Here is a 20,292-nt window from a genome sequence, read left to right as displayed (position 1 = left end):
ACGTAAAACCAAGCACACCCTTTCTCCTGTAAGATTTTCGGATTTCTACCAGGTGAATACCCCTATTGAATCCAGCAAGATGCGCACTGAGCTTGAGATCCCCTTACATAATTCTGGATCGGATCATGAATTTCGCGGGCAAAGTGGTCCTTATTACGGGAGCAAGCTCCGGAATCGGAGCTGCAACCGCCATTAAGTTTGCCAAGTACGGCGCCTGTCTGGCTCTCAATGGACGCAATGTGGAGAACCTGAAGAAGGTAGCCGCTGAGTGCAGCAAGGTGAGCCAATCACAGCCGGCCCTGGTGGTGGGCGACATTGCCAAGGAGGCGGACACCCAGAGGATTTGGTCGGAAACCCTGCAGCAGTACGGCAAATTGGATGTGCTGGTCAACAATGCCGGAATCATCGAGACGGGCACCATCGAGACGACTAGCCTGGAGCAGTACGACCGCGTCATGAACACCAACCTGAGGGCAATCTACCACCTTACTATGCTGGCCACCCCCGAGCTGGTCAAGACCAAGGGCAACATCGTGAACGTGTCCAGTGTCAATGGGATTCGCTCCTTCCCTGGCGTTCTGGCCTACAACATATCCAAAATGGGAGTGGATCAGTTCACCCGCTGTGTGGCGTTGGAGCTGGCTGCCAAGGGTGTGCGCGTGAACTGCGTGAATCCCGGCGTGACGGTCACCAATCTGCATGCCCGCGGCGGCATGGATGCGGAGACGTACAAAAAGTTCCTGGAACACTCCAAGACCACCCATGCCTTGGGTCGTCCTGGAGATGTCAAGGAGGTGGCTGCGGCCATTGCCTTCCTGGCCAGCGATGAGGCCAGCTTCAGCACTGGAGTCAGCCTGCCGGTGGACGGCGGTCGCCATGCCATGTGCCCACGCTAATCCCACAGGACATGGAACTTTTAGTTTCCCCTGCATGGATTCTTCCATGAGTAAATGCATTTAATCCGATTTTTTTAATTGTTATTTTGATTTACCTATTGTTTTGATTGTGTACATAAAACTGATTGCCATTTATTTAGTCATCTTTGTGTTCAGCACTAGAGTAGTTTATCAAAAATCAATCAAAGTCAATATTTTTGAACGTGATCCACTAACTAGGGTTAGTTAAAGTTTATCTCTTTATCTCAGTTAATTTTTAATATTGAGATTTTATTGGACAAAGTCGAGGTTCTTAATCCAAACTCTTTTTTTAGTTAGTAACTATCAGTTGCTCTTATATTTTTGTTATTTATTTAGTAAAAAGAACTAAGATCACGTTCTTGGGGATCAGGGTTATATTTCCTCGATAAGTCATCTACACATGTACGTACATTCGAATGTAGTTTGGATTTTCATTTGAAATTTCGATTCGATGGGCAGCAAGGGCAAGGCTGGTCTGGACTTCTCCGGCAAAGTGGTGCTTATCACGGGCGCAGCCTCCGGGATCGGGGCCGCCGCGGCGGAGATGTTCTCGAAGCTGGGTGCCTGCCTGGCCCTGGTGGATCGGGAGGAGGAGGGCCTCATATGTGTGATGAAACGCTGCATGAAGATGGGCCACGAGCCGTACGGCATAGCCGGAGATCTGCTCAAGCCTCCGGAGATCGAATGCATTGCGCGGAAGACCACGGAGCGCTACGAGGGCAAGCTGGATGTGCTGGTAAATGGGGCTGGCATCATGCCCACGGGAACGCTGCAGAGCACGGAACTGGCCTGCTTCACCCACGTGATGGAGGCCAATGTGCGTTCTGGGTTTTATCTGACCAAGTTGCTGCTGCCCCAGTTGCTGCAGTGTAAGGGCAGCATTGTCAACGTGTCCAGCGTCTGCGGACTTCGCGCTTTTCCCAATCTGGTGGCCTACAACATGTCCAAGGCGGCGGTGGACCAGTTTACCCGCTCCCTTGCCCTGGATCTGGGTCCCCAGGGTGTTCGGGTGAATGCGGTCAATCCGGGTGTGATTCGCACCAATCTGCAAAAGGCGGGGGGCATGGACGAGCAGAGCTACGCCGAATTTCTGGAGCACTCGAAGAAGACCCACGCCCTGGGCCGGATTGGGGAGCCAAAGGAGGTGGCGGCCGCCATTTGCTTCCTGGCCAGCGAGCTGGCCAGCTTCGTGACCGGCGTGACCCTTCCTGTGGACGGTGGCAAGCAGGTCATGTGTCCGCGCTAGTCTCTGCTAGGATATTCTATATGATCATCTGATCCTGTCCAGACGAATGTCTTTAATTTTCCCTTGTTTTCCGCCGATTAAGTCCATTACTACGAACTTGAAAATTTTAAGTATCAAATTAAATCTTGCGTACGTTGCCAATTTTTATAGGGCGGTTTTCATTTTATTTATTTCTAGCAAACTATTACATTTACATAGAATCACATCCTTGAAAAGTATTTGAAATACACGAGGTAAGCGCGCTACTTTAATTAAAAATAAAAAAATAAGATAAATGCATGCATGGATAAAAAACTCCGTTCTTATCTGGGGCACATGGCATGGCGACCGCCGTCCACGGGCAGGCTGATACCGGTGCTGAAGCTGGCCTCGTCGCTGGCCAGGAATGCAATGGCCGCAGCCACCTCCTTGACTTCGCCGGGTCGACCCAGGGCATGGGTGACCTTGGCGTGCTCGAGGAACTTGACGTAGGCTTCCTGGTCCAGTCCACCACGACGCTGCAGCTCGGTGATGATTACGCCGGGATTCACGGAGTTCACACGCACACCCTTGGGAGCTAGCTCCAGAGCCACGCACCTGGTGAACTGATCCACGGCAGCCTTGGAAACATTGTATGCTAAGACTCCGGGAAAGGAACGGATGCCGTTCACACTAGACACGTTTACAATGTTGCCCTTGGTCTTGATTAGCTCCGGTGTGACCAGGTGGGTCAGCTGGTAGAGCGACCGGACGTTGGTGTTCATAACGCGGTCAAACTGCTCCAGACTGGTGTTCTCGATGCTGCCTAGCTCCAAGATTCCGGCGTTGTTCACCAGCACGTCGATGCGACCGTGCTTGGCCAATGTGGCGGAGACGATGCCCTGGACGTCGGACTCGCTGTTTATGTCCGCCGCCACCTGGAGTGCTGGCGCTCCTCCAGCTGCCACTATCTGCTCCGCGGTCTCGTTGAGCTTATCCAAATTCCTGCCCACGATGGTGAGCAGGCCTCCCAGTTTAGCCAAGAGCACCGAAGTACCCGCTCCAATTCCCGAACTGGCTCCGGTCACGATTATAACTTTATCCTTGAAACTGGGCATGTTGAAGTGATCCACTCGACGGTTTAACTGATAGTGATTGGTGACATTGAAGACCCGACCCAGAAGTCAACAATTCCCGGGCTGCAATCCGATTACGCTATCGATAGGCTGGAACCTTCCAAGCTACACATTTCCAGTGGTTGTGAAATTCAATTAAATTTAATTAACTGTTAATTTGTTATTTTATCCAACTACTATGCATATACATATGTATGTATGTATGTATATTAATAAATAGTTGAATGTATGTATGATCAGTTTTTAATTTTAAGTGGTCACCTCTTTAGACAGAGAGGTTGTGAGAGTTTTTGACAATATAATCAGCTATTTGGGATCCCAGAAGAAGATAATAATAGATTATAGATATTTTATCAATATATTAGTTTATTATGAGAGGAAAAATCCAAGAAATCTTAACTGCGCACTTTTAATGTATTGTGTTGTATTTTAGTCGTGTTCTTTAAATTAACTACTGAAAATGACGCTAAATTCGATAAATGCCACCATTTGCTCATCCGCATCCTATCGCGGGCACATGGCGTGACGACCTCCATCGACGGGCAGACTGATTCCCGTGGTGAAGCTGGCCTGATCGCTGGCCAGGAAGGCAATGGCGGCAGCCACCTCCTTGACATCGCCAGGACGGCCCAAGGCGTGGGTTATCTTGCAGTGTTCGAGGAACTTGGCATAGGTCTCCTCGTCCATGCCGCCACGCTTGTGAATGTCAGTCACAATCACGCCGGGATTCACGGCGTTTACGCGGACTCCTTTGGGGGCCAGTTCCAGGGCTATGCAGGCCGTGAACTGGTCCACCGCTGCCTTAGACACATTGTAGGCCAGGACACCAGGAAAGGCACGCAGTCCACAGACACTGGATACGTTTACGATATTGCCCTTGGTCTTGACTAGCTCTGGAGTGGCCAGCATGGTTAGTTGGTACAGGGAACGCACATTGGTGTTCATCAGACGATCGAATTGCTCCAGGCTGGTGGCTTCGATGGAGCCTGTCTCCAGGATGCCCGCATTGTTAACGAGCACATCGATGCGACCGTGCTTGGCCAGAGTGGCGCCCACAATCTGCTGCACCTCCGCCTCCTTGGTCATGTCCGCCTGCAGTTCCAATGGCGTTGCTCCTCCGGCCGCCACAATGTTGTCGGCCGTCTCCTTCAGCTTCTCCTCGTTGCGACCCACGATGACCAGGAGCCCTCCGAGTTTCGCCAAATGGACGGCGGCACTTGCTCCGATGCCGGAGCTGGCGCCGGTAACAATAATCACTTTGTCCTTGAAGGATGACATCGTGGGGTGTTTCTTTTACGCTAAGCGAAGTTCGATCACTGGAAACGATAGACAGACATCTAAGAAGAAGCGCAGTTCCAGCTGGCAAGTGATAGCTTTTCCACATCAGCTGTGGCGGAAAAGCTTATCGAAAAGCTCTCTCTCTAGCGGTTGGAATTTTCAAAATGTGTCGGTGGAAAATAGTTTTTGAATTTTGGAGTGCTGTGTTCAATCAACCAAACCTTTTCCACTCTACCCCACGCAAATAACTATGTATGTACACAATTTAATTAGGCTAGCCCTTAATGTAATTAAAATAGCTGGTAAGATCGAATTTCAAAAGGAACGAAAAATGAAGCCATTAAAAAAAAAGGAAAATTAAATCAATTTTGTTTCCAATTCACGCTAAACCGCTGATCCTTCCACTCCCTGTAGAGACGCTCGATGCTTTGGAGTGCGGCGCACAACAATGGGTCTCGCAGGTCGCAATGATCGCGAAAGAGATCCCTGATCCCTCGCAAGGAGTCACTGCTGCTGGTCAGTCGATCCCACAGCCTTAAAGTCTGCTCCTCGGAATTGCGACATACCTCGGACAGTTGGCGACTTTGTAGTTGACGCTGCTGGTCCATCAAGTACTTGGCTCTCCGCCTCAGAGCTCCTGCACCTCGTTGTGCAAAAGCGCGTCTAGAAATCTTCTTGAGGTGAGCCTTCAGCTCATCTTCCAAATTGGTAATTTTGTACGCGAGGTCAGGAGAAATGGACTCGTTGGATGTAACCACAGTTAACATCAGAGTCTTAAAGATTGGCCTGGGAAATAGCATAGTGCTATCGGTCTCTTGCAGATAGATCTGCTCGAGCTCTACATTTTCCAGAGATTCATTCTCTTCCTCGGAACTCTCGATAGCTTCGTTATTCTCGAACACACTCATGAGATACTTGGACATTCGCAGAACTGACAACTGCAGATATTTGTTTTTAGCTCTAGCCAGTTTTTTCTTCAGAAGACGGTTCTCCGCGCGCAATATATCCGGACTGCAATCGAATGTCCGAGCCTGCGTGAGAAGGTGTCCGAAAAACACCCGATCCTCATTTAGCCCGCCAGAATCGTGGTCAATCTCGCATTGTTTGATCTGCGAAAAACGCTTCTTTCCTGTTCGTGTGCAGTAAGTCATGCCAATGCCACTTGGATTGCCACCGCCACCTCGTGCTCGTTCCTCGTCCGATTCTGCCTCCTCAGTAGAGTGTGAACTTGGTGGTGGTGTCTTCCGACAATCTTCTCCCTGCTCTGATTCTTCATGTGGGATGTGTTGAGCATTTTGGGGCTCCACCGCGTATGTTTTCTTGAACGGACAGTACTTGCCTTCAAGGGTGTAACGGGGTTCCGGAACCGGGTCGCTTTCGCTGCTAGAGAGGATGGCGCTGTTGCGACCCCGATTTTGAGGATCCTCCATTCCGGATTCCTCGTCACTCCCAATAAAGCGATCCCATCGCTCGCTGCGAGTATGCAGGGATCCTGGCTGAAAGTACTCTTGACTGGAACTGATTGGTCTCTCTGCATTTTTCTGTGACGGGCGCGCCTTTGAAGATCTTAGCTCGAAACGCTTGTTCAAAGATTTTTGAGCTTCCAGTTCTCCTGCTTCCAAGCGCAGTTTATCGAGCACCTGAAACTTCTGCACCTCTTCAAAAATCCTGCTATTCCTTTCATGGAGCTTTTTCAAGCGGACTTTGGCATTCTCATATCGATCTAGTTGCTGAAAACTTCGTCGAACGTTCGACACATCCTTGCCAGTTAGCCCCACTTTCATCATGTCTCCGGAGAGATTCTTCACAGACCAATTCTCCGTCTGGCTATTTGCTTTTCTCTCGCTTGCCACTTTCTGTGGATAATTTTTCTGGCCCAAATGAACCTCTCCTTCTCCGTGCATTCCAAGTCGACCTAACAGGTGCCGCTGAAGCCGCTTCGCCACCTTTCTTGCCTCGCATTGCAGCTTCAGCTCCGTTTTTTCACTCAGGGTAATCTCTTGCATTCTTAAATCCCTATACATCTTCTCCTGGTTCGGGCTTTCTGGGCAACGTCTGGTAAAAAGCTCCTCTTCGTCTTGTTTCCCAATGGCATTTTGCCCGTCGACTTTAACCTTTTTCGGCCGCTTTTTATTTAGGTGTTTCATTTCCTGTCTCTCCCTTTGTAATCGATCAAGTTTCTCCCAATGCTTTCTCTCAGCCTCCTCTTTTTCCCTGCGCTTGTTACCCTCTGCAGTTATGCCCTCCTTAATTTTCTTTTCACGTTTCTCGCGTTCTTCTCTTTCCCTGTTTTCCTCTTGCGCTTGCTTTTGAAGCAACTTTCTAAGGAGCTGTTCTCTTTGCAGATCATCTTCAATTATCTTTCTCTCCCGTGCTTCAATTTCCTCCTTGCTGCGCATAAGATTTTCCAAAAGTCTTTTTTCTGCATTGCTTTCTTCTTCTCTGGCGAATCTTTCGTACTCCTCTTGATCTCTTTTATCGAGTTCCCCGCTCACATCTGCTTCTCCTTCTTGTAAGTCCTTTGATTTTCTTTCAAGTTCTTCAATTTTTTTCTCCGCTCTTCCACGTTCTTCGCAGGTTTTTCTTTCGAATGCTTCCCTCTCCTTTCGTTCGGCTTCTAGTTCTTCTTTGCTTTGGAGTGATTTGAGACACTTTAAATCCTCTTCACGCAATTTTTTCAGGACTTCCATCTGTTTTTGCTCAGCTTCCAGCTTCTTCTCTAATTCTTTTCTTTCAGACTCTTCTTTCTCCTGGCGTACCCTAAGATTTTTCAGTTCCTCCTGCCTTTGTCTTTCGAATTCCTCCCTTATTTTTCGATCGGCTTCTAGTTTTTCGAAAATTTTTTTTTCAAATTCTTTATCTCGGAGTCTAAGCTCTTCTTCTTGCAGTCTTTCCAATTCTTCCTTTTGTTTTCGATCGGCTTCTAATTTTTTTTCCAATTCTCTTCGTTCAAATTCTTCTTTTTCCTGACGTTCTTTGAGAATCAAAAGCTCCTCTTGTCTATTTCTTTCGAATTCTTCCCGCTTTCTTTGTTCGGCTTCAAATTTTTCCAAAACATTCCTTTCAAACTCTGCTCTTTCCTGGCGCTCTTTAAGGATTTTAGCCTCCCGTTGCCGCTCTCTTTCAAGTTTTTCCCTATACTTCTGATTCCGTCTTTCAATTTTATCCTTTTCCTGTTCATCAACTTGCCTTCTTCCACAGAATTCATCCTTATGATCGGTTTCTGCTATTATTGGGTCTTCTTTTTGTTCAGTTTCGCATTCTTTCTGCGCATTTTGTTTGATCCGTTTTCTTTCTGTTACATTAATCCGTGGATTCCTGGATTTTTCGGGCTTCTGCTTTCGACTATCCGTCTCTGTGTCTGGGTACTCCTTGCGATCAAGCCGCTCCCGCTCTGCTTGCGCTCTCTCCCGATGGTATTTCTTGAGCTGCTCATAGGCCAGAACTTTGCGTCTGATGTTTTCCGCCCTGAGGTGCAACTGCTGAATACGTCTTGCACTTCGGGTAGTGTCGCTATCGACTGGCACGGTCTTGGCCGTTTGGGTGTTTTTTTGCGGCTCCAGACTCGCTCTCTGCTGAATTTCCACATTCTGGGATGAAGGTATAGTGGGACGTCGTTGTGGCCATGAACGCTGCTCCTGATGGCGCCGCTCCTCTCTCCTTTTCAACAACATATGGCGCTCGTGGTCACGCTGCTCCTTGACTTTCAGCTGCTGCTCCCGCAAACGTCGGTCACGCAGTTGACGCGCCCTTTTCAGACTTTGCCTGTCCAGCCTATGCTGCTCGGCCAGCAGAGTCCTCTGCCGTTCCCGGTCCTGCTCCCTGAGCTGCCGCTGCATGCGATCCCGTTCCCGCCGTTTCAAGATCTCGCGCTGTTTTTGCTCACGCTCGCAGAGATCACGTTCAGTCTGTGGCGTGATCACCGGGACACCCGCCTGAACGCCGACCGTCTTGACGCGTTTCCGATGTCTGGACACTTTGCGCGGCGGGGACGGTGGCGTTTGTGTCGGCGGCGGCGGCTCCGGCCTAAGACCCTTCGAGGGTAGCTGCTGTTGGCTCCACATTTCCTGCTCCTCGCGCCGATACTGGTCTTCCAGATGGTCCAGGTGACGCACCCTGCGCCTCCACTCGAACGAAGACGACTTGAGCACCCTCCTGGCCAGACTGTTGCTCGACGGCTTCGGGGCCACCACCTGCCGCGAACTGAAGTGACGCAGCCGTTGACGCCCCTCCTCGTCCAGGAGCAGGCGCAGATCCAGTCTGCGATTGGCCAGGTTGGTGAAGGGCAGCGACAAGTGGCCTGTGTTCTGCAGCTGGCGCAGAATTAGTTCCACGAGGTAATCCTTCGCCCAGCGTTCCTCCTTGGTGGCCCGTCTGAACACCTTCAACCACTTGGCGCACAGGTCGAGATCCGTGGCACTCGCCTGTCGGACAGTCAGTCCGCGAATGATCCTCACCTTCTGGCGGTAAGTGCGCTTCAAGAGGTCCTCCAATCGTTTCCTCTTGTCGCGCTTTATTTCATCTTCTTTTCTGTCGTTGGTCATTGTAATTGAATCTTTTTAAATACTCTGCTACTTTTTACTGAAGAAATCGACGAACTGTCAGATAAATTATATATACCTTTATGTTCCAATTGATCTTTGGCTTGCTCTGATTATAAAAACTCGAAACATGTTTCAACCCAACATATATTCTGGATTATACAGGAGTCCTGCATCCTGGCAGTTTCTCCAACTCAGTGCCGGGCATTCTGGGGAAGTGAAAAAGGATTGAATTAAAATAGGGCTTTCAGCCGAACGACACGACTGAACGGATCTTCACTTCGGGGGCATTGCCACATCGAATACAATGTGGTCCTATGTTGGGTTAACTCCGAAAGAAAACTCCTGGAGAATATCGTTTGGAAGAAGTTGAAAACGATTTTGGAGGAATTTGATTAGTCACTGGGATCGACACTGCATATTTATTTTATAGTTTTGTTTAAAAATCAAATTTTCATTTAAAATGATACGGTATGTATTAACAGCTTAAGTATTTAATATTCACGTATTGAAATTAAGATTGAAATATGAAATTGGTTTGTGCCTACCTTTAAATTTAATAATAATAATAATAATAAAATTTAAAAAGTTTTCCGAACCCTTATTACAACTGTTTTCCTAATAAACTCAACGATACTCTTATCTTCGTAAATAACATAACCCGCATAAACCCGCAATAGTTTATTAAGATATCAAGACTTTCTCCTTTCTTTTAAGAGCTTTGTGTTTTATTTGAGATATACAATAAGTACAATAATGAGATGCCATGGTTTTTTCCATTATCTAAACTTTCCCGTTTTTCAAATTTTAGAACTGTGGATATGGTTGCATTCTGATATGAAGTCGTTTTTCACTGCATATTTTCCTATAAAAACGAAGGCCAGAACAACGAGCAGCACAGTGAGACTTTCCACTGAGCGAAATGCATTCGCTTTTAATTGCAGCTGTAGCTTTTTTGGTAATATCCTGAAACATTTTTTTTATTTCAGAGCTACACCTGTGGCGCCCCAGCGGATTCAGGGGCTCCCACTTTGAACGAGGCAAAGCCAGATGATTCCGATGAGTCCGTAGAGACCTCTCCACCGACCTACTGGAACAGTGGGTATTGGATAACGACCACACCGCTGCCGCCGATCACCAACTTGCCGGGTGCGGACAAGGAGGTCCTGTGCCAATTTCTGGGTTTCTTCGAGGCATTTAGAATGCTACTCTTCACGCTTCTCTGGGGCGCTAACATGGAGTTCTGTCCAACGCGGAGAAGCACGTCGCCAGCGAGCTTCGAGAGGAAATTGAAAGGCAGCGCAACTCATCCTCGGACCGCAAGTACATGGAAATGGACCCAACGCAAGCGAACGCAATAGTTCGAAACGCGACTTCCTACGAGGAGATCGTCAAGGATAATGTCGTCATGGTAAACACGCTTAAAATGCTTAAAGTATTCGAAGGAATACAAGCTATCCACAATGAAATCATGGTCGGTTTGAGCAAAGCTAAAAACAGCATTAGCAAGGAAACAGCGGAATCCGAAAAGGAATTCTTCAAATCATTTGAAAATATGAAAGAGCCCAGCTATGATGACATACTAAATCTTTCGAATGATCTGGAAAGACAGCTAAAACATAGGTATCAGTGTTCCAACTCGCTGATATTACGAAAGCTACTTTAGATATGTAGTTGTATTTTATCGCTACAATTTTCCCTAATAAAGATCAAATTCCTGTTTGCAAACGTAATAACATTAAATTGTAGGGTATACTAGAATCTGATAAGCATATCAAGATTCAAAACATAAAAGAATAGGACAAGGTGAAGTCATTTGAACTGCAATAAGAAAAAGTCCATCCACGATGGCTAATCACTACTGTGTGCAAACAAATAGGAGACCCTCAAAGACGAATTTGTTTTTTAAACTAGATGTTGTTTTATTCTCTTTTAAAAAACTTCTACGCATCTGAACGTATGTAATTCTGCCCTTGTTGTTGTCCTTAAACCTCGTAGCCGTAGGATTTGATGATTTTGTTGAAGGGCTCGGCGGCCTTCGCGATGTTCTCGCGCGCCTTGACCGTCAGCTTCTTCAGCTCGCGGTTGTGCTTGAGGGTGACACGGAGCTTGGCCTTGCGCTTGCGCTCCAGGCTCTTGATCACGTCCTGGTAGTGCCAGCCGACCTCGTGCGACAGGCGACCCACCTGGCAGTACTTGCGGTCGGAGCGCAGGGTCAGCACACGCATAGCGATGGGCACGACGACGCGGCGACGCTTGTCGTAGGGCGATGGGATGCCGTCGAACACACGTAGACGGGCGAGGGCGGCCTGGCCACGCTTGGTCTTGTGTGGGATCATGCCTAGAATGGGATGGAGAAAATAGCCGGTGAGTCAGGGATTCACAATTGTGGCGCGAGCTTTGGCTAGATGAATGCATCAGTTGAGAGTTGGTTACAGGTTTCTAGTTCAAATAATGTAGGTAAGAATGTAATGTTCATCATGTCGCGTGGATCAGCTTCCCAAACAGTTTGAATTGCTTACCTAAAAGAGAAGAAAAGAGGGATTAGAGCGAGAACTATTGGGTGTCTTAAAGAGCAGCAGCAGCTGTGGCAGGCAACACCTCTCAGTTATGTTTTGTTTACACGGTTTCTCGTTCAAATAATGTAGGTAATAGAGTTTGAAAACATCATGGAACTGCGCCTCAACTCAACTGCACTCCTTCGAGTGGCGAAGGGTTACTTACCTCGGACTGCCTTGTAGAAGATGCGAGAGGGGGCACGGAAGTGGAATGGACCACGGGCTGGGTTCACGTTGCACCGCTTGCGCAGGTAGGCCAGGAACTTGATCTTGTTCCTGTAGAAGTGTCCCGAGAGGTTCAGCTCCTCGCAGCGGACCACGGCCACCTTGCCGCCCTGCAACAGGTACTTGGCCACCACGGAGGCCAGGCGACCGAGCAAATGGCCGCGACCATCAATAACAACGGTCTGAAATTGAAAGGGAAATTCAAGTTTAATACGAAAACAACTCGAGCACTGTTAGGTTAGGTTTGCCCGCAAGCGCATAAACAAATGTGTGTGGCGGCCTCTTATCCCGAGACACGTTGTTTTCCAGCAGCATCCAATTGATTGCACTGTTTCTTAGCCTTAGGGCAACCAGCTCACTTAAGACTTGCACAGATGCCCAGTTTTTCGGCACGTGTAAGGCGCGACGCCCTTTCGAACACTCAGAACAGCACTTTCACGCGCCTGGTTGCTCATTTTAGCTCTCACACTGCTGGCCATTATTGCGCGCAAAGAATTGCACACATTTGCTTAAGGCTCGCACCGCTTTATTTGCCTTTTTTCGGCACTTACCCTGTTCGTTAAACCAGTCATTTTTACGAACCGCACGGAAAGAAGGCGGAAGTTGCGTTGACAGTTCGACCATCGCTGCGCAGGGTCGCTTTGGCGGCCGGAACTAGTTCGGATTGATGTTTGTATACGGTCACATTGTTAGTTAGCCGAGACACACTCCTAGCTGACGTCGTCACCTTTCCATACTTTTCCGTTTTACTAACAATTAAATAGTAAAGATATACCTGTGGTAACTGCAATATGTTGCAATATGTTCTGACTAAAATTGAACCTTCTTCATTTCATTGTGTCATAAGAGTGTTTGCCAATGGCTATTAGTCAGATACATCGATGCATCGCCTTATATCGATAAGTCTCGAAAATCGATACTCGTTGATTCGACGCTTGCTGCCATCGCTAGAAAGTTTTAAAGTTTAAACAGTTTCGTCTGCCGCAAACGCTAAACGCGCTTTTTAAACGAAAGAGAGGCAGTAGATAGAAGACGCGAGTTAAGTGCTGACGGAATACAGCTTCACATGACGACATTTGCTATTTGCGGGCGAGTGCAAGGCGTGTGCTTCGGCGTTCGAAAAAAGTGCTGAGAGGAAGAGACTGAAAAAGTTCTGAAAGCGAGTGGGTCGTGCCTACCGCTCCCACCCTGCCACCCCCACAAAACAACGGTGTTCTCACTTAATAAACAAATCGACGGAGCAACAAGAGATTTCCACACGTGATCTGGGAGCAGGAAAGCCGTCTCACCTTATAAGGCAAGTTCCGAGTTGCAGCGAGCGGCGTTCTAAATTAGATGCCCTTGTTTGATGTTCTGCCATTAATTAATTAGCGCGGAGTTCCTGTACCGGGGCAAGTTGTTTGTCCCTTTCCTTTTTCGCTAATTTCGAAATTGGGTCAGCGTAAGCGATGGCACATTCGCTGTTCGAGTTAATATGGCTGTTTTTTTTCTTTTTTTTTTGACTGCTGCTGCTAACCAGTTTGTTGACCTTGTTTTCGGCTCTCCAAGTGCAATTGGGGCCTGACTTTTGACAATATGTCCGACTTTTCTCTTTTATGGCTATTGAGGATTGGGGATCGGCATCTACGGACGGGGTAGAAAATTTTGACCGGCGGACATGCGATGCATTTTCCATTTGTGGGGACATTTATGTTTATCGCCACCTAGCAACACAAGAATAAAATACACGCTCTACACAAAAACACTCCTTTCCTGGGGACATTTCCGTTTTTCCAGTAACAAAAGCGGCATGTGTGTCTGTATGTGTATGAGTGTGACTGTGTGCGTAAATAGGGGTGCCGTTTTCATATTGATTAAATTAACTGTTTATTCAACAGAGCGTCGCGTTCCATGTAAACAAGAAACAGCTGTTTTATGGACATTAGAACCTTAGTGTTGGTAAACGCCCTGCTCTTTAATTGCACATTTTTTTTGTACGGAGAATCAAGAATAAACAAATTGCAAATTTGTTTTAATTAATTTGTTTTTAAATAAAATCGAAGACGACATTCAAGATTTTTATTATCAGTTGCATAAACTTAGTATTCAGATAAGTGAGTCTCACAAAAACCAGTTACGAGATTAACTTTAATATAACTTGGCTTAATTAGTGATACACATGTTGATCAAAGCTCTTTTGTACTACTACATAAAATATAAACATGCTAAATAGTGAAAATGTGTCTGGTTTTTAAAAATTAATTGCAAATAAAGTGTTAAAGTGGGATGACATCTTATAAATCATATGCTATGTGATATGTGATAGTTGACCCTTTAGACTTAACGTAAGTACAAAGATTTTTATGATTTCAATACAAATACTTCACGAATATCCCTTTTCCAGATGCCCGACTTCTATGAACTCTTGAATGTGCCATCCACGGCCAGTTTCGATGAGATCAAGTGCAGCTACAAACAATTGATACTACAATGTCATCCCGACAAATTGCGACAGCTCGATGACCCAAATCCGGGATCGGAGGCCCAGAACAGTGACTTCAATGCGATAAACGCGGCGTGGAACACGCTGAAAGATCCCATTAGGCGCAAGCACTACGACGCCGAACTGCTGCAGTCGAAATTCCGGGCGCATAGCAACATCTACGCCACCGTTGTGTTGAGTGAAATGCAGCGGATCCAAGTGGAAATCGAAGAAGATGACGACGAGGCACCGGCACCTTCAGCTCCACCTCCCTGCCAAGCATCTGAATCAGAATCAGAATCCGAGGCGAACAAAGGGCCGGCGACAATGTGGAGCTACGCGTACGACTGCCGATGCGGCGGTCAGTATCTGTTCGATGGACCCGCAGACGATGATGAGTCACCCGAAGTGATTGTGGAGTGCAACGAGTGCTCTTTAGTGATTATTGTGAAACAAGCCGCAAGTTGTAAATAAAGAAGAAGCGAGGGAAACAATGGAACTGCTGCCCAGCACAATGCTTTTGCTTTAAACTATTCGATTAAGAGCTCTTTGGAAATTAACTTTACACTCCGTTTATTGGTTTCTTGAACCCCGGGCTCCCTCTTCATATGCAAAGCATGTTGTCATCGACATCGGCGTCGTGCATTCGACCGAGCCCAGCCCCTCTTCTTTGTCGCCTGTTGTGCCCAAAAGTGATGTAACCCGATGGCGGTACATCATTTCGATTTGGGTTCCCACTCCCGGCACTCACTCACTTTGCATACGATTCATTTCCGTTGTGCGGGAAGACAAGAGGCAAGAGACTCGATGGCTTTGGCTCGTGTGAATCGCCGGGGATTTGGCAAATTACGAGCAGTGTGCCGTTTATTTGTCCGGGGGAGTTTTTGGGTCAAGTTTCGTTAAACTCCGATTATGGCAGAGGGGTTTCTTAATTTTGAATTCGAGGTTTGTATTTATGACTGAATTTATTGCTGAAATATTTATCCATCTATTTATATTTTTTAATGATCTAAAAATGTGGTTGGTGTTCAAGTGTATTCACATTCTTTGACTGGAATTTAGTTTTATATAAATTTATTAGATTAGATTGAATGTAGTTGAATTCCATTTAAGGGAAACGTGGCTCCATCGATTTCCATTGGGATAGCAAATTGAAATCACTTGAAATCGTCTGTGTGCGCAAAGTTTCTTTTTTTTTTTTGAGACAGAAACAACAGGGCTTAAGCTCCTTAAATGTAATTATAATTACTCGAGTTCGCCCATTTTCCACTTTTTGTTAAGATTCAATAACCCCGCCCGATCGCAGCGACGTCGGCGAGATGATGTCAGCACTGTAAAGGCCCAAATAAAAAAAAAAACAAAATACTTATACGCGCCGCGAATCCATTCGTTTATGATTATTGCAAAGTGATTTGCAGTAGACATGGCATGGCGAATACGAACACCGAGTCCGTCGGGGATGTTTGTTGTGTTTGGTTTGTATCAATCCGCATTGGGAAGATCTTTGGCCACCGGATAAGTACGTCACTCGATCTCGATGGTTAATAAACGCTTGTCTAGCTTTCGATTTCTAAACGTGCACATTTCTGTCCATAGTGAGTGTGTGTCTATATGCTAGTCAGCGCATAAACGCTACGAATATTTACATACATACATCAACCGGCAGACGGGCTGATAAACACTTGATTTCCAGCCCCAGATAGAGTTCGGGCTAAATGAGTGGACAACAGGCGGAGGAAGGGAAGACGTGCGTACCTTTCGAATGCAAACAGTTATATTTGTGTGATGATACACTGGGGGAAATCCGTTGTTTGTTTCCAAATGATGTTCGAACGATGATGTGTGCTTAACTAAACTCATTTTTTAACTGCGTTAAGATGAGTAAAGAGAAAGATCTTAAATCTAAGTGCATGGCCATTGTTGTGACGTCTTCATCATGGTATTTTCTGTCGGTGCATATATCTTTATCTCTCACTACTTTAATAACCTTTTGACACAGAAAATTTAAACGCTTTAGCGCATTTGGCCCTCATTCCGTCAATTATTCGTATTCCTGCGTCGCTGTCTTTGTGACCAAGTTGTTGGCACGCAGTGGGAAAATACGGGGTATAGTATATACCATTAAAGAAACATAATTTGACCTATTATTATGAATATTAATAAATGTGGCTTAATGTGTCTTAAAGAAAAGTTTATCTTGCAATCAATCTAACTATATTTACAAGGCTGTAGTATTTAACATGTGACTTTATGTTTAGATTGACTTTAACCATATTTCTTTTGGGTTCAAGTTCGAACTGATTTCTTTCTGTGTAACGCTTCTGTTGTGTGACACGCGTCGCAGCGCGATTTGAGATAATAACGTTAACGTTCGCTCTCGGAAAGTGCAGATATGTTGGCTACAATAAGCCGGGCCGCGCTTGAGCTCCAGCTCCATCTCCATCCCCAAGTCGTCAAGTCGCCAACCGTCGCCATCGCCACCATCAGCGTGTTCCGACAACTCCACATCGCTGCCCTGCCGCCTGGCACTTTCATTTTGGTTTCACTCCGCATTAAAGACGCTTGAGCAGCTTTAATTGCCCAGTGGCCAGAAGAAAGAGACTGCGCAATACGCGTAGAAAGCCCAAGAAGTTTCGAAAATCGCGCGGAATATGTCTGTCGTAGCCACATAAGCAGAAGCAGATAGAACATTTAAGGATATGTTAAGTTCAAGGTTAAATTTGCATCTGTTCAAATTTCAAATCTCTTCCTGGAAAGTTCAATACAATGTAATAATAACACCAAATGCAGTCGTTTAAACTTAAGTGACGCATACCCATTTATTTTTGATAAACGAAAACAGTTGCTCCGTATTTGGTTTCGGCTTTTGTGGCGTCCAGAACAGCTGAGACATGGATACTTCGCGGCCATATAACTATGGGTATTTGTTTAGTTGAATTGGGGATAGCTGTTCAATTGAAACGTACCCAGTCGCAGAAACAAACAGGCTATTCCCCAGAATCAGAACTAGTTGAGCTAGCAGACCACGAAGATCGTGAGTGATGCATAGCTTCGAAATCCCGTCTTCCGTCTTCTTGCCGCTTCTTTCATCAGTGTCTTTTGTGTGTCTTTCTCTCAATCTTAATTACACAAAAGTGCCAATTAATTGTTGATTTTTTGTAGCTTCTAAGCTGTATTTCTTTCGCAACTCCGCGACTTCCCGGGCAACGCCTCGGGCCTTATAATTCTGTGGTTTTGTTTCTGTTCTGCGAGTTTGCAAAGGTGGCCGCACCTGAATATGATTCTGTGTCTGTATCCGTATCCGTATTCGAATCTGTATTTCCATCGGAGTGTGTAGCTGTGTCTCTGTATTGTGTAGCCGAGTGAAAAGCCAGGTAACAAGTGGGGCAGCAAGTAGAGCAGACAAGCAGCATGCAGATGGGGATAGTCCTCCCACACCAGTCGGAGGAGCATGCCAGCAGAATGAATCGCATATCTCTGTACGCCACTGGTTTTCTGGAGCAACGCAAATGGTTCTGGGTCCATAGCTGCGCTTCTGGGCTGGAACTGAATACACATATTCCTATTCCCAATTGGTTTTGGGAGTAGTGCAATATTTATTACTATAATACAACAGTTGTATGGCTTATTTTTTGGTCCATATCCACTGATACGACTAGGTGCACTATCATCTCATGTCTCTTTGGTTTGCAAATGAAGTTATACATCTTATGCTCAATTACCATTTGATCGTTTTAGGAGCCGAGGTGCATAGCCCACGCTACACAACTCTACGTGCACAGCCAACCTGTCGGGGAGCAGCTGCCTCACGATTGATCGCCCGCAATACCAGAAGACTGAGTCCCCGTCCAGCGCCAGCCAGCGAGCCAGGAGCAAGGGGAAGATGGCCAGCACCGGCGAGATCTGGCTGCAGTGGTTTTCGTGCTGCTTCCAGCAGCAGCGCTCGCCCTCCCGCCGCCCACACCAACGCCTGCGCATCGACCGGTCCATGATCGGCAATCCCACCAACTTCGTCCACACGGGCCACATCGGATCCGCGGACGTGGAGCTGTCGGCCAACCGCCTCAACGCGATCTCCACCCAGATGCAGAGCAAAGGCGGCTACGAGACCAACTCGATACACTCGCTACATGTGAGTTGACTTAACCAGCCAGCCGATTGGTCGCCACTGCAGGATAGCATTTTCTCAGGCAGAATGCCTTCCCTATACAACTCCATAGTTGCCTGACTTAACTTCTACATGTAGCAAAGGTTCTTCTTAAAGAAGGCTCACTGTAAGCAGAGCTCTTTTTCTTAGTTGAGTCATCTGTTTGGTGGGACGCCCCGCTTTGCGGTCCTCTTAATGTGCAAATCACGACGTGATTCAATGGACGCCATCCAAGAACCTTTCGGACATTTAGCACCTTCATGGATTATAGAACTCGAGAGTCAATGCTCAAATGTTGGTTGTTTGCCATATTGGCTCAAGTGAAACGAACAAAGAGAGTCCAATGGCATATATACCACATATTCTTTTTGATTAATAAATCACAAATATATGTAAGCTGTAGGGAATTCAATATGTTATCCATTTTCAGTTGCAAACTTTCAGTTGTCCATTGAAAGACGAGTTCCATTTATTAGGGGCTTAACCCACATCCCAGCGCTTGAGCTTCCTATTGAGCTGCGAGTAACACACACCCCACTTTTGCCAAATTCAATTAGTCTACCCCATTTGCCGCCCCCAATGGCATACATGCATATACAAGCTGAAAGCCGTTTTCTGCACCCCGTGGGCTGATAAGGCCGCTCCTGCCTAACCCCACTGTCCCGCCCATAACTGCCATTCATATAGAGCTTTGGTTAATTGAGACAACGGAGCTGTTGAGCACTGTGCACTGGCCACGGTCTGGTGCGTCGCTTAAATGGTTAACAAGCCGTCCTCGACTCATTTTTCTTTCGGTTTTGCTCTTTATTCACAGGCCTGCTGATGGAAGCCCCCATCACCTGGCAACATCCCCGCTATCAAGTGCATTTCGTGCAATTTTCCACAGAGGAGGATGACGGCAAAGGAGAGGAGCAGCAGACATACCTTTTACGATTCGTGCTATCGGGCGAGGAGGAGGACCAAAATGGGTGGGAGGCCTGAGCGGCGCACAAAGCTGGAAGTCACGAGGAGGTGCTTAGATTAGGTTCCACATAAGAAAAAACCAGACTGCGCGACAACGGAATGCATTCCGGCTTTTAACCGCGGACCTACTTGATTTTGGGTGATTTGCCTTTTGTGAGTATTAGCTAAATGAAAAATCGCAAAAGAGTGCCAAGCGACAAAATCAACCGACAATTAAGCCAGTTTCAGGCATATATATGTATGTAAACACAGAGTCAGTTTGAGGATTAGGTAGCATTATTAGATCTAATTAATGAGGAAAGAAGGAAATCGAAAATCGAACTACCCGTTCAGTTCCTATCCATGATAAGTACCATTTCCAAAACCCCATTTTCGAGATCGTTTTTAGAGCTTTTACGAAAACTGCCTTATAATCACAACCAGTCTGACCTGACCTGATCCATGGTATTTGGCTGAAACAGTGGAACTAGCGAATCATAATTTACAAAAGCTAATATAGCACTTACACAGCGTTTATACACAGCACAGTGACGCACAATCATTTTCAACACACAAAGTAATCGGTTTTAGATCGTTTTTGATATAAATCTCATATGCGAGTACTGAGGAGATTCTACGCACGTCAGGATTCGAGGATTATGTTGTTTCTGGGCCAGCGACAATGCACCTAAGATGGACTATGGAGTACCTTTGTAGAACCCTGATTTAAGAAACAAAAATATATAGTTGTGAAATCGAATGCCGTTGTAGATAACCGAGGTGAGGAGTTTAGAATGCGTTGGGTTTTAAGCATATAGACTAATTTATTTAAGCAATAATTTATGGAAATATATATATATTTAAAATCAACAACCCGCAAACA

General features: G+C 46.4%; 8 protein-coding genes and 2 non-coding genes across 13 annotated transcripts; 4 read left to right on the top strand and 6 right to left on the bottom strand.

Annotated features, from left to right (window-relative positions):
- The first annotated feature begins 78 nt into the window (after positions 1-78).
- CG31548 (uncharacterized protein) lies at positions 79-1,030 on the top strand. Its single transcript, NM_169085.3, has one exon. The coding sequence runs from the start codon at positions 126-128 to the stop codon at positions 894-896; it is 771 nt and encodes a 256-aa protein (NP_730974.1). The 5' UTR covers positions 79-125; the 3' UTR covers positions 897-1,030.
- A 276-nt stretch (positions 1,031-1,306) lies between these two features.
- Positions 1,307-2,305, top strand: CG31546 (uncharacterized protein). The gene has a single exon (NM_169084.2). The coding sequence runs from the start codon at positions 1,369-1,371 to the stop codon at positions 2,161-2,163; it is 795 nt and encodes a 264-aa protein (NP_730973.1). The 5' UTR covers positions 1,307-1,368; the 3' UTR covers positions 2,164-2,305.
- CG12171 (uncharacterized protein) lies at positions 2,291-3,304 on the bottom strand. The gene has a single exon (NM_141306.3). The coding sequence runs from the start codon at positions 3,237-3,239 to the stop codon at positions 2,466-2,468; it is 774 nt and encodes a 257-aa protein (NP_649563.1). The 5' UTR covers positions 3,240-3,304; the 3' UTR covers positions 2,291-2,465.
- A 305-nt stretch (positions 3,305-3,609) lies between these two features.
- Positions 3,610-4,739, bottom strand: CG31549 (uncharacterized protein). 2 transcript variants are annotated; one of them, NM_169083.1, is made up of 1 exon: positions 3,610-4,739. In NM_169083.1, exon 1 carries the CDS (start codon positions 4,533-4,535, stop codon positions 3,762-3,764), a length of 774 nt encoding a protein of 257 aa, NP_730972.2. In that variant the 5' UTR covers positions 4,536-4,739; the 3' UTR covers positions 3,610-3,761. The 2 variants fall into 2 exon arrangements, with proteins under 2 accessions (NP_730972.2, NP_001262292.1); NM_001275363.1 differs by having other exon boundaries at positions 3,610-4,600.
- Positions 4,740-4,897: 158 nt separating this feature from the next.
- Positions 4,898-9,079, bottom strand: CG31551 (uncharacterized protein; the record flags this gene model as incomplete). The annotated part of the gene is made up of 1 exon (NM_169082.1): positions 4,898-9,079. The coding sequence occupies one exon, from the start codon at positions 9,077-9,079 to the stop codon at positions 4,898-4,900; it is 4,182 nt and encodes a 1,393-aa protein (NP_730971.1).
- A 1,904-nt stretch (positions 9,080-10,983) lies between these two features.
- RpL13A (Ribosomal protein L13A) lies at positions 10,984-12,457 on the bottom strand. Of its 2 annotated transcripts, none has more exons than NM_001275362.1 (3): positions 12,411-12,457; positions 11,801-12,041; positions 10,984-11,598 (listed from the first exon to the last, which is right to left on the bottom strand). In NM_001275362.1, the coding sequence occupies exons 1-3, from the start codon at positions 12,429-12,431 to the stop codon at positions 11,555-11,557; spliced, it is 306 nt and encodes a 101-aa protein (NP_001262291.1). In that variant the 5' UTR covers positions 12,432-12,457; the 3' UTR covers positions 10,984-11,554. The 2 variants fall into 2 exon arrangements, with proteins under 2 accessions (NP_001262291.1, NP_649560.1); NM_141303.3 differs by having other exon boundaries at positions 10,984-11,417.
- Positions 11,490-11,564, bottom strand: snoRNA:Me28S-U2134a. The gene has a single exon (NR_003888.1). It is a non-coding gene; the product is annotated as a snoRNA:Me28S-U2134a (small nucleolar RNA).
- On the bottom strand, positions 11,677-11,753 carry snoRNA:Me28S-U2134b. The gene has a single exon (NR_003887.1). It is a non-coding gene; the product is annotated as a snoRNA:Me28S-U2134b (small nucleolar RNA).
- A 348-nt stretch (positions 12,458-12,805) lies between the features above and the next one.
- Positions 12,806-14,812, top strand: Dph4 (Diphthamide biosynthesis 4). Of its 2 annotated transcripts, none has more exons than NM_001104219.2 (2): positions 12,806-13,156; positions 14,243-14,812. In NM_001104219.2, the coding sequence occupies exon 2, from the start codon at positions 14,243-14,245 to the stop codon at positions 14,792-14,794; it is 552 nt and encodes a 183-aa protein (NP_001097689.1). In that variant the 5' UTR covers positions 12,806-13,156; the 3' UTR covers positions 14,795-14,812. The 2 variants fall into 2 exon arrangements, with proteins under 2 accessions (NP_001097689.1, NP_649559.1); NM_141302.3 differs by lacking the exon at positions 12,806-13,156 and adding an exon at positions 13,780-14,183.
- On the top strand, positions 12,806-20,287 carry Spec2. The gene is made up of 3 exons (NM_169081.4): positions 12,806-13,156; positions 18,062-18,452; positions 19,282-20,287. Exons 2-3 carry the CDS (start codon positions 18,204-18,206, stop codon positions 19,288-19,290), a joined length of 258 nt encoding a protein of 85 aa, NP_730968.1. The 5' UTR covers positions 12,806-13,156; positions 18,062-18,203; the 3' UTR covers positions 19,291-20,287.
- Positions 20,288-20,292: the final 5 nt, after the last annotated feature.

The sequence above is a fragment of the Drosophila melanogaster genome, chromosome 3R, assembly GCF_000001215.4.
Source record: "Drosophila melanogaster chromosome 3R".
Taxonomy (NCBI): Eukaryota; Metazoa; Arthropoda; class Insecta; order Diptera; family Drosophilidae; genus Drosophila; species Drosophila melanogaster.
The sequence above is the reverse complement of the archived record's forward strand: the minus strand, read 5'-3'. Positions and strand labels throughout refer to the sequence as shown.

Excerpts from the sequence above, each read along its gene's own strand:
- CG31548 (NM_169085.3), top strand. The coding sequence starts at position 126 with ATGAATTTCGCGGGCAAAGTGGTCCTTATTACGGGAGCAAGCTCCGGA.
- CG31546 (NM_169084.2), top strand. The coding sequence starts at position 1,369 with ATGGGCAGCAAGGGCAAGGCTGGTCTGGACTTCTCCGGCAAAGTGGTG.
- CG12171 (NM_141306.3), bottom strand. The coding sequence starts at position 3,239 with ATGCCCAGTTTCAAGGATAAAGTTATAATCGTGACCGGAGCCAGTTCG.
- CG31549 (NM_169083.1), bottom strand. The coding sequence starts at position 4,535 with ATGTCATCCTTCAAGGACAAAGTGATTATTGTTACCGGCGCCAGCTCC.
- RpL13A (NM_141303.3), bottom strand. The coding sequence starts at position 12,431 with ATGACTGGTTTAACGAACAGG. Across the intron at positions 12,042-12,410 it reads TGACTGGTTTAACGAACAGG|ACCGTTGTTATTGATGGTCG; the intron begins GTAAGTGCCGAA and ends TTTCAATTTCAG. Across the intron at positions 11,418-11,800 it reads CTTCTACAAGGCAGTCCGAG|GCATGATCCCACACAAGACC; the intron begins GTAAGTAACCCT and ends ATCCCATTCTAG.
- Dph4 (NM_001104219.2), top strand. The coding sequence starts at position 14,243 with ATGCCCGACTTCTATGAACTCTTGAATGTGCCATCCACGGCCAGTTTC.
- Spec2 (NM_169081.4), top strand. The coding sequence starts at position 18,204 with ATGGCCAGCACCGGCGAGATCTGGCTGCAGTGGTTTTCGTGCTGCTTC.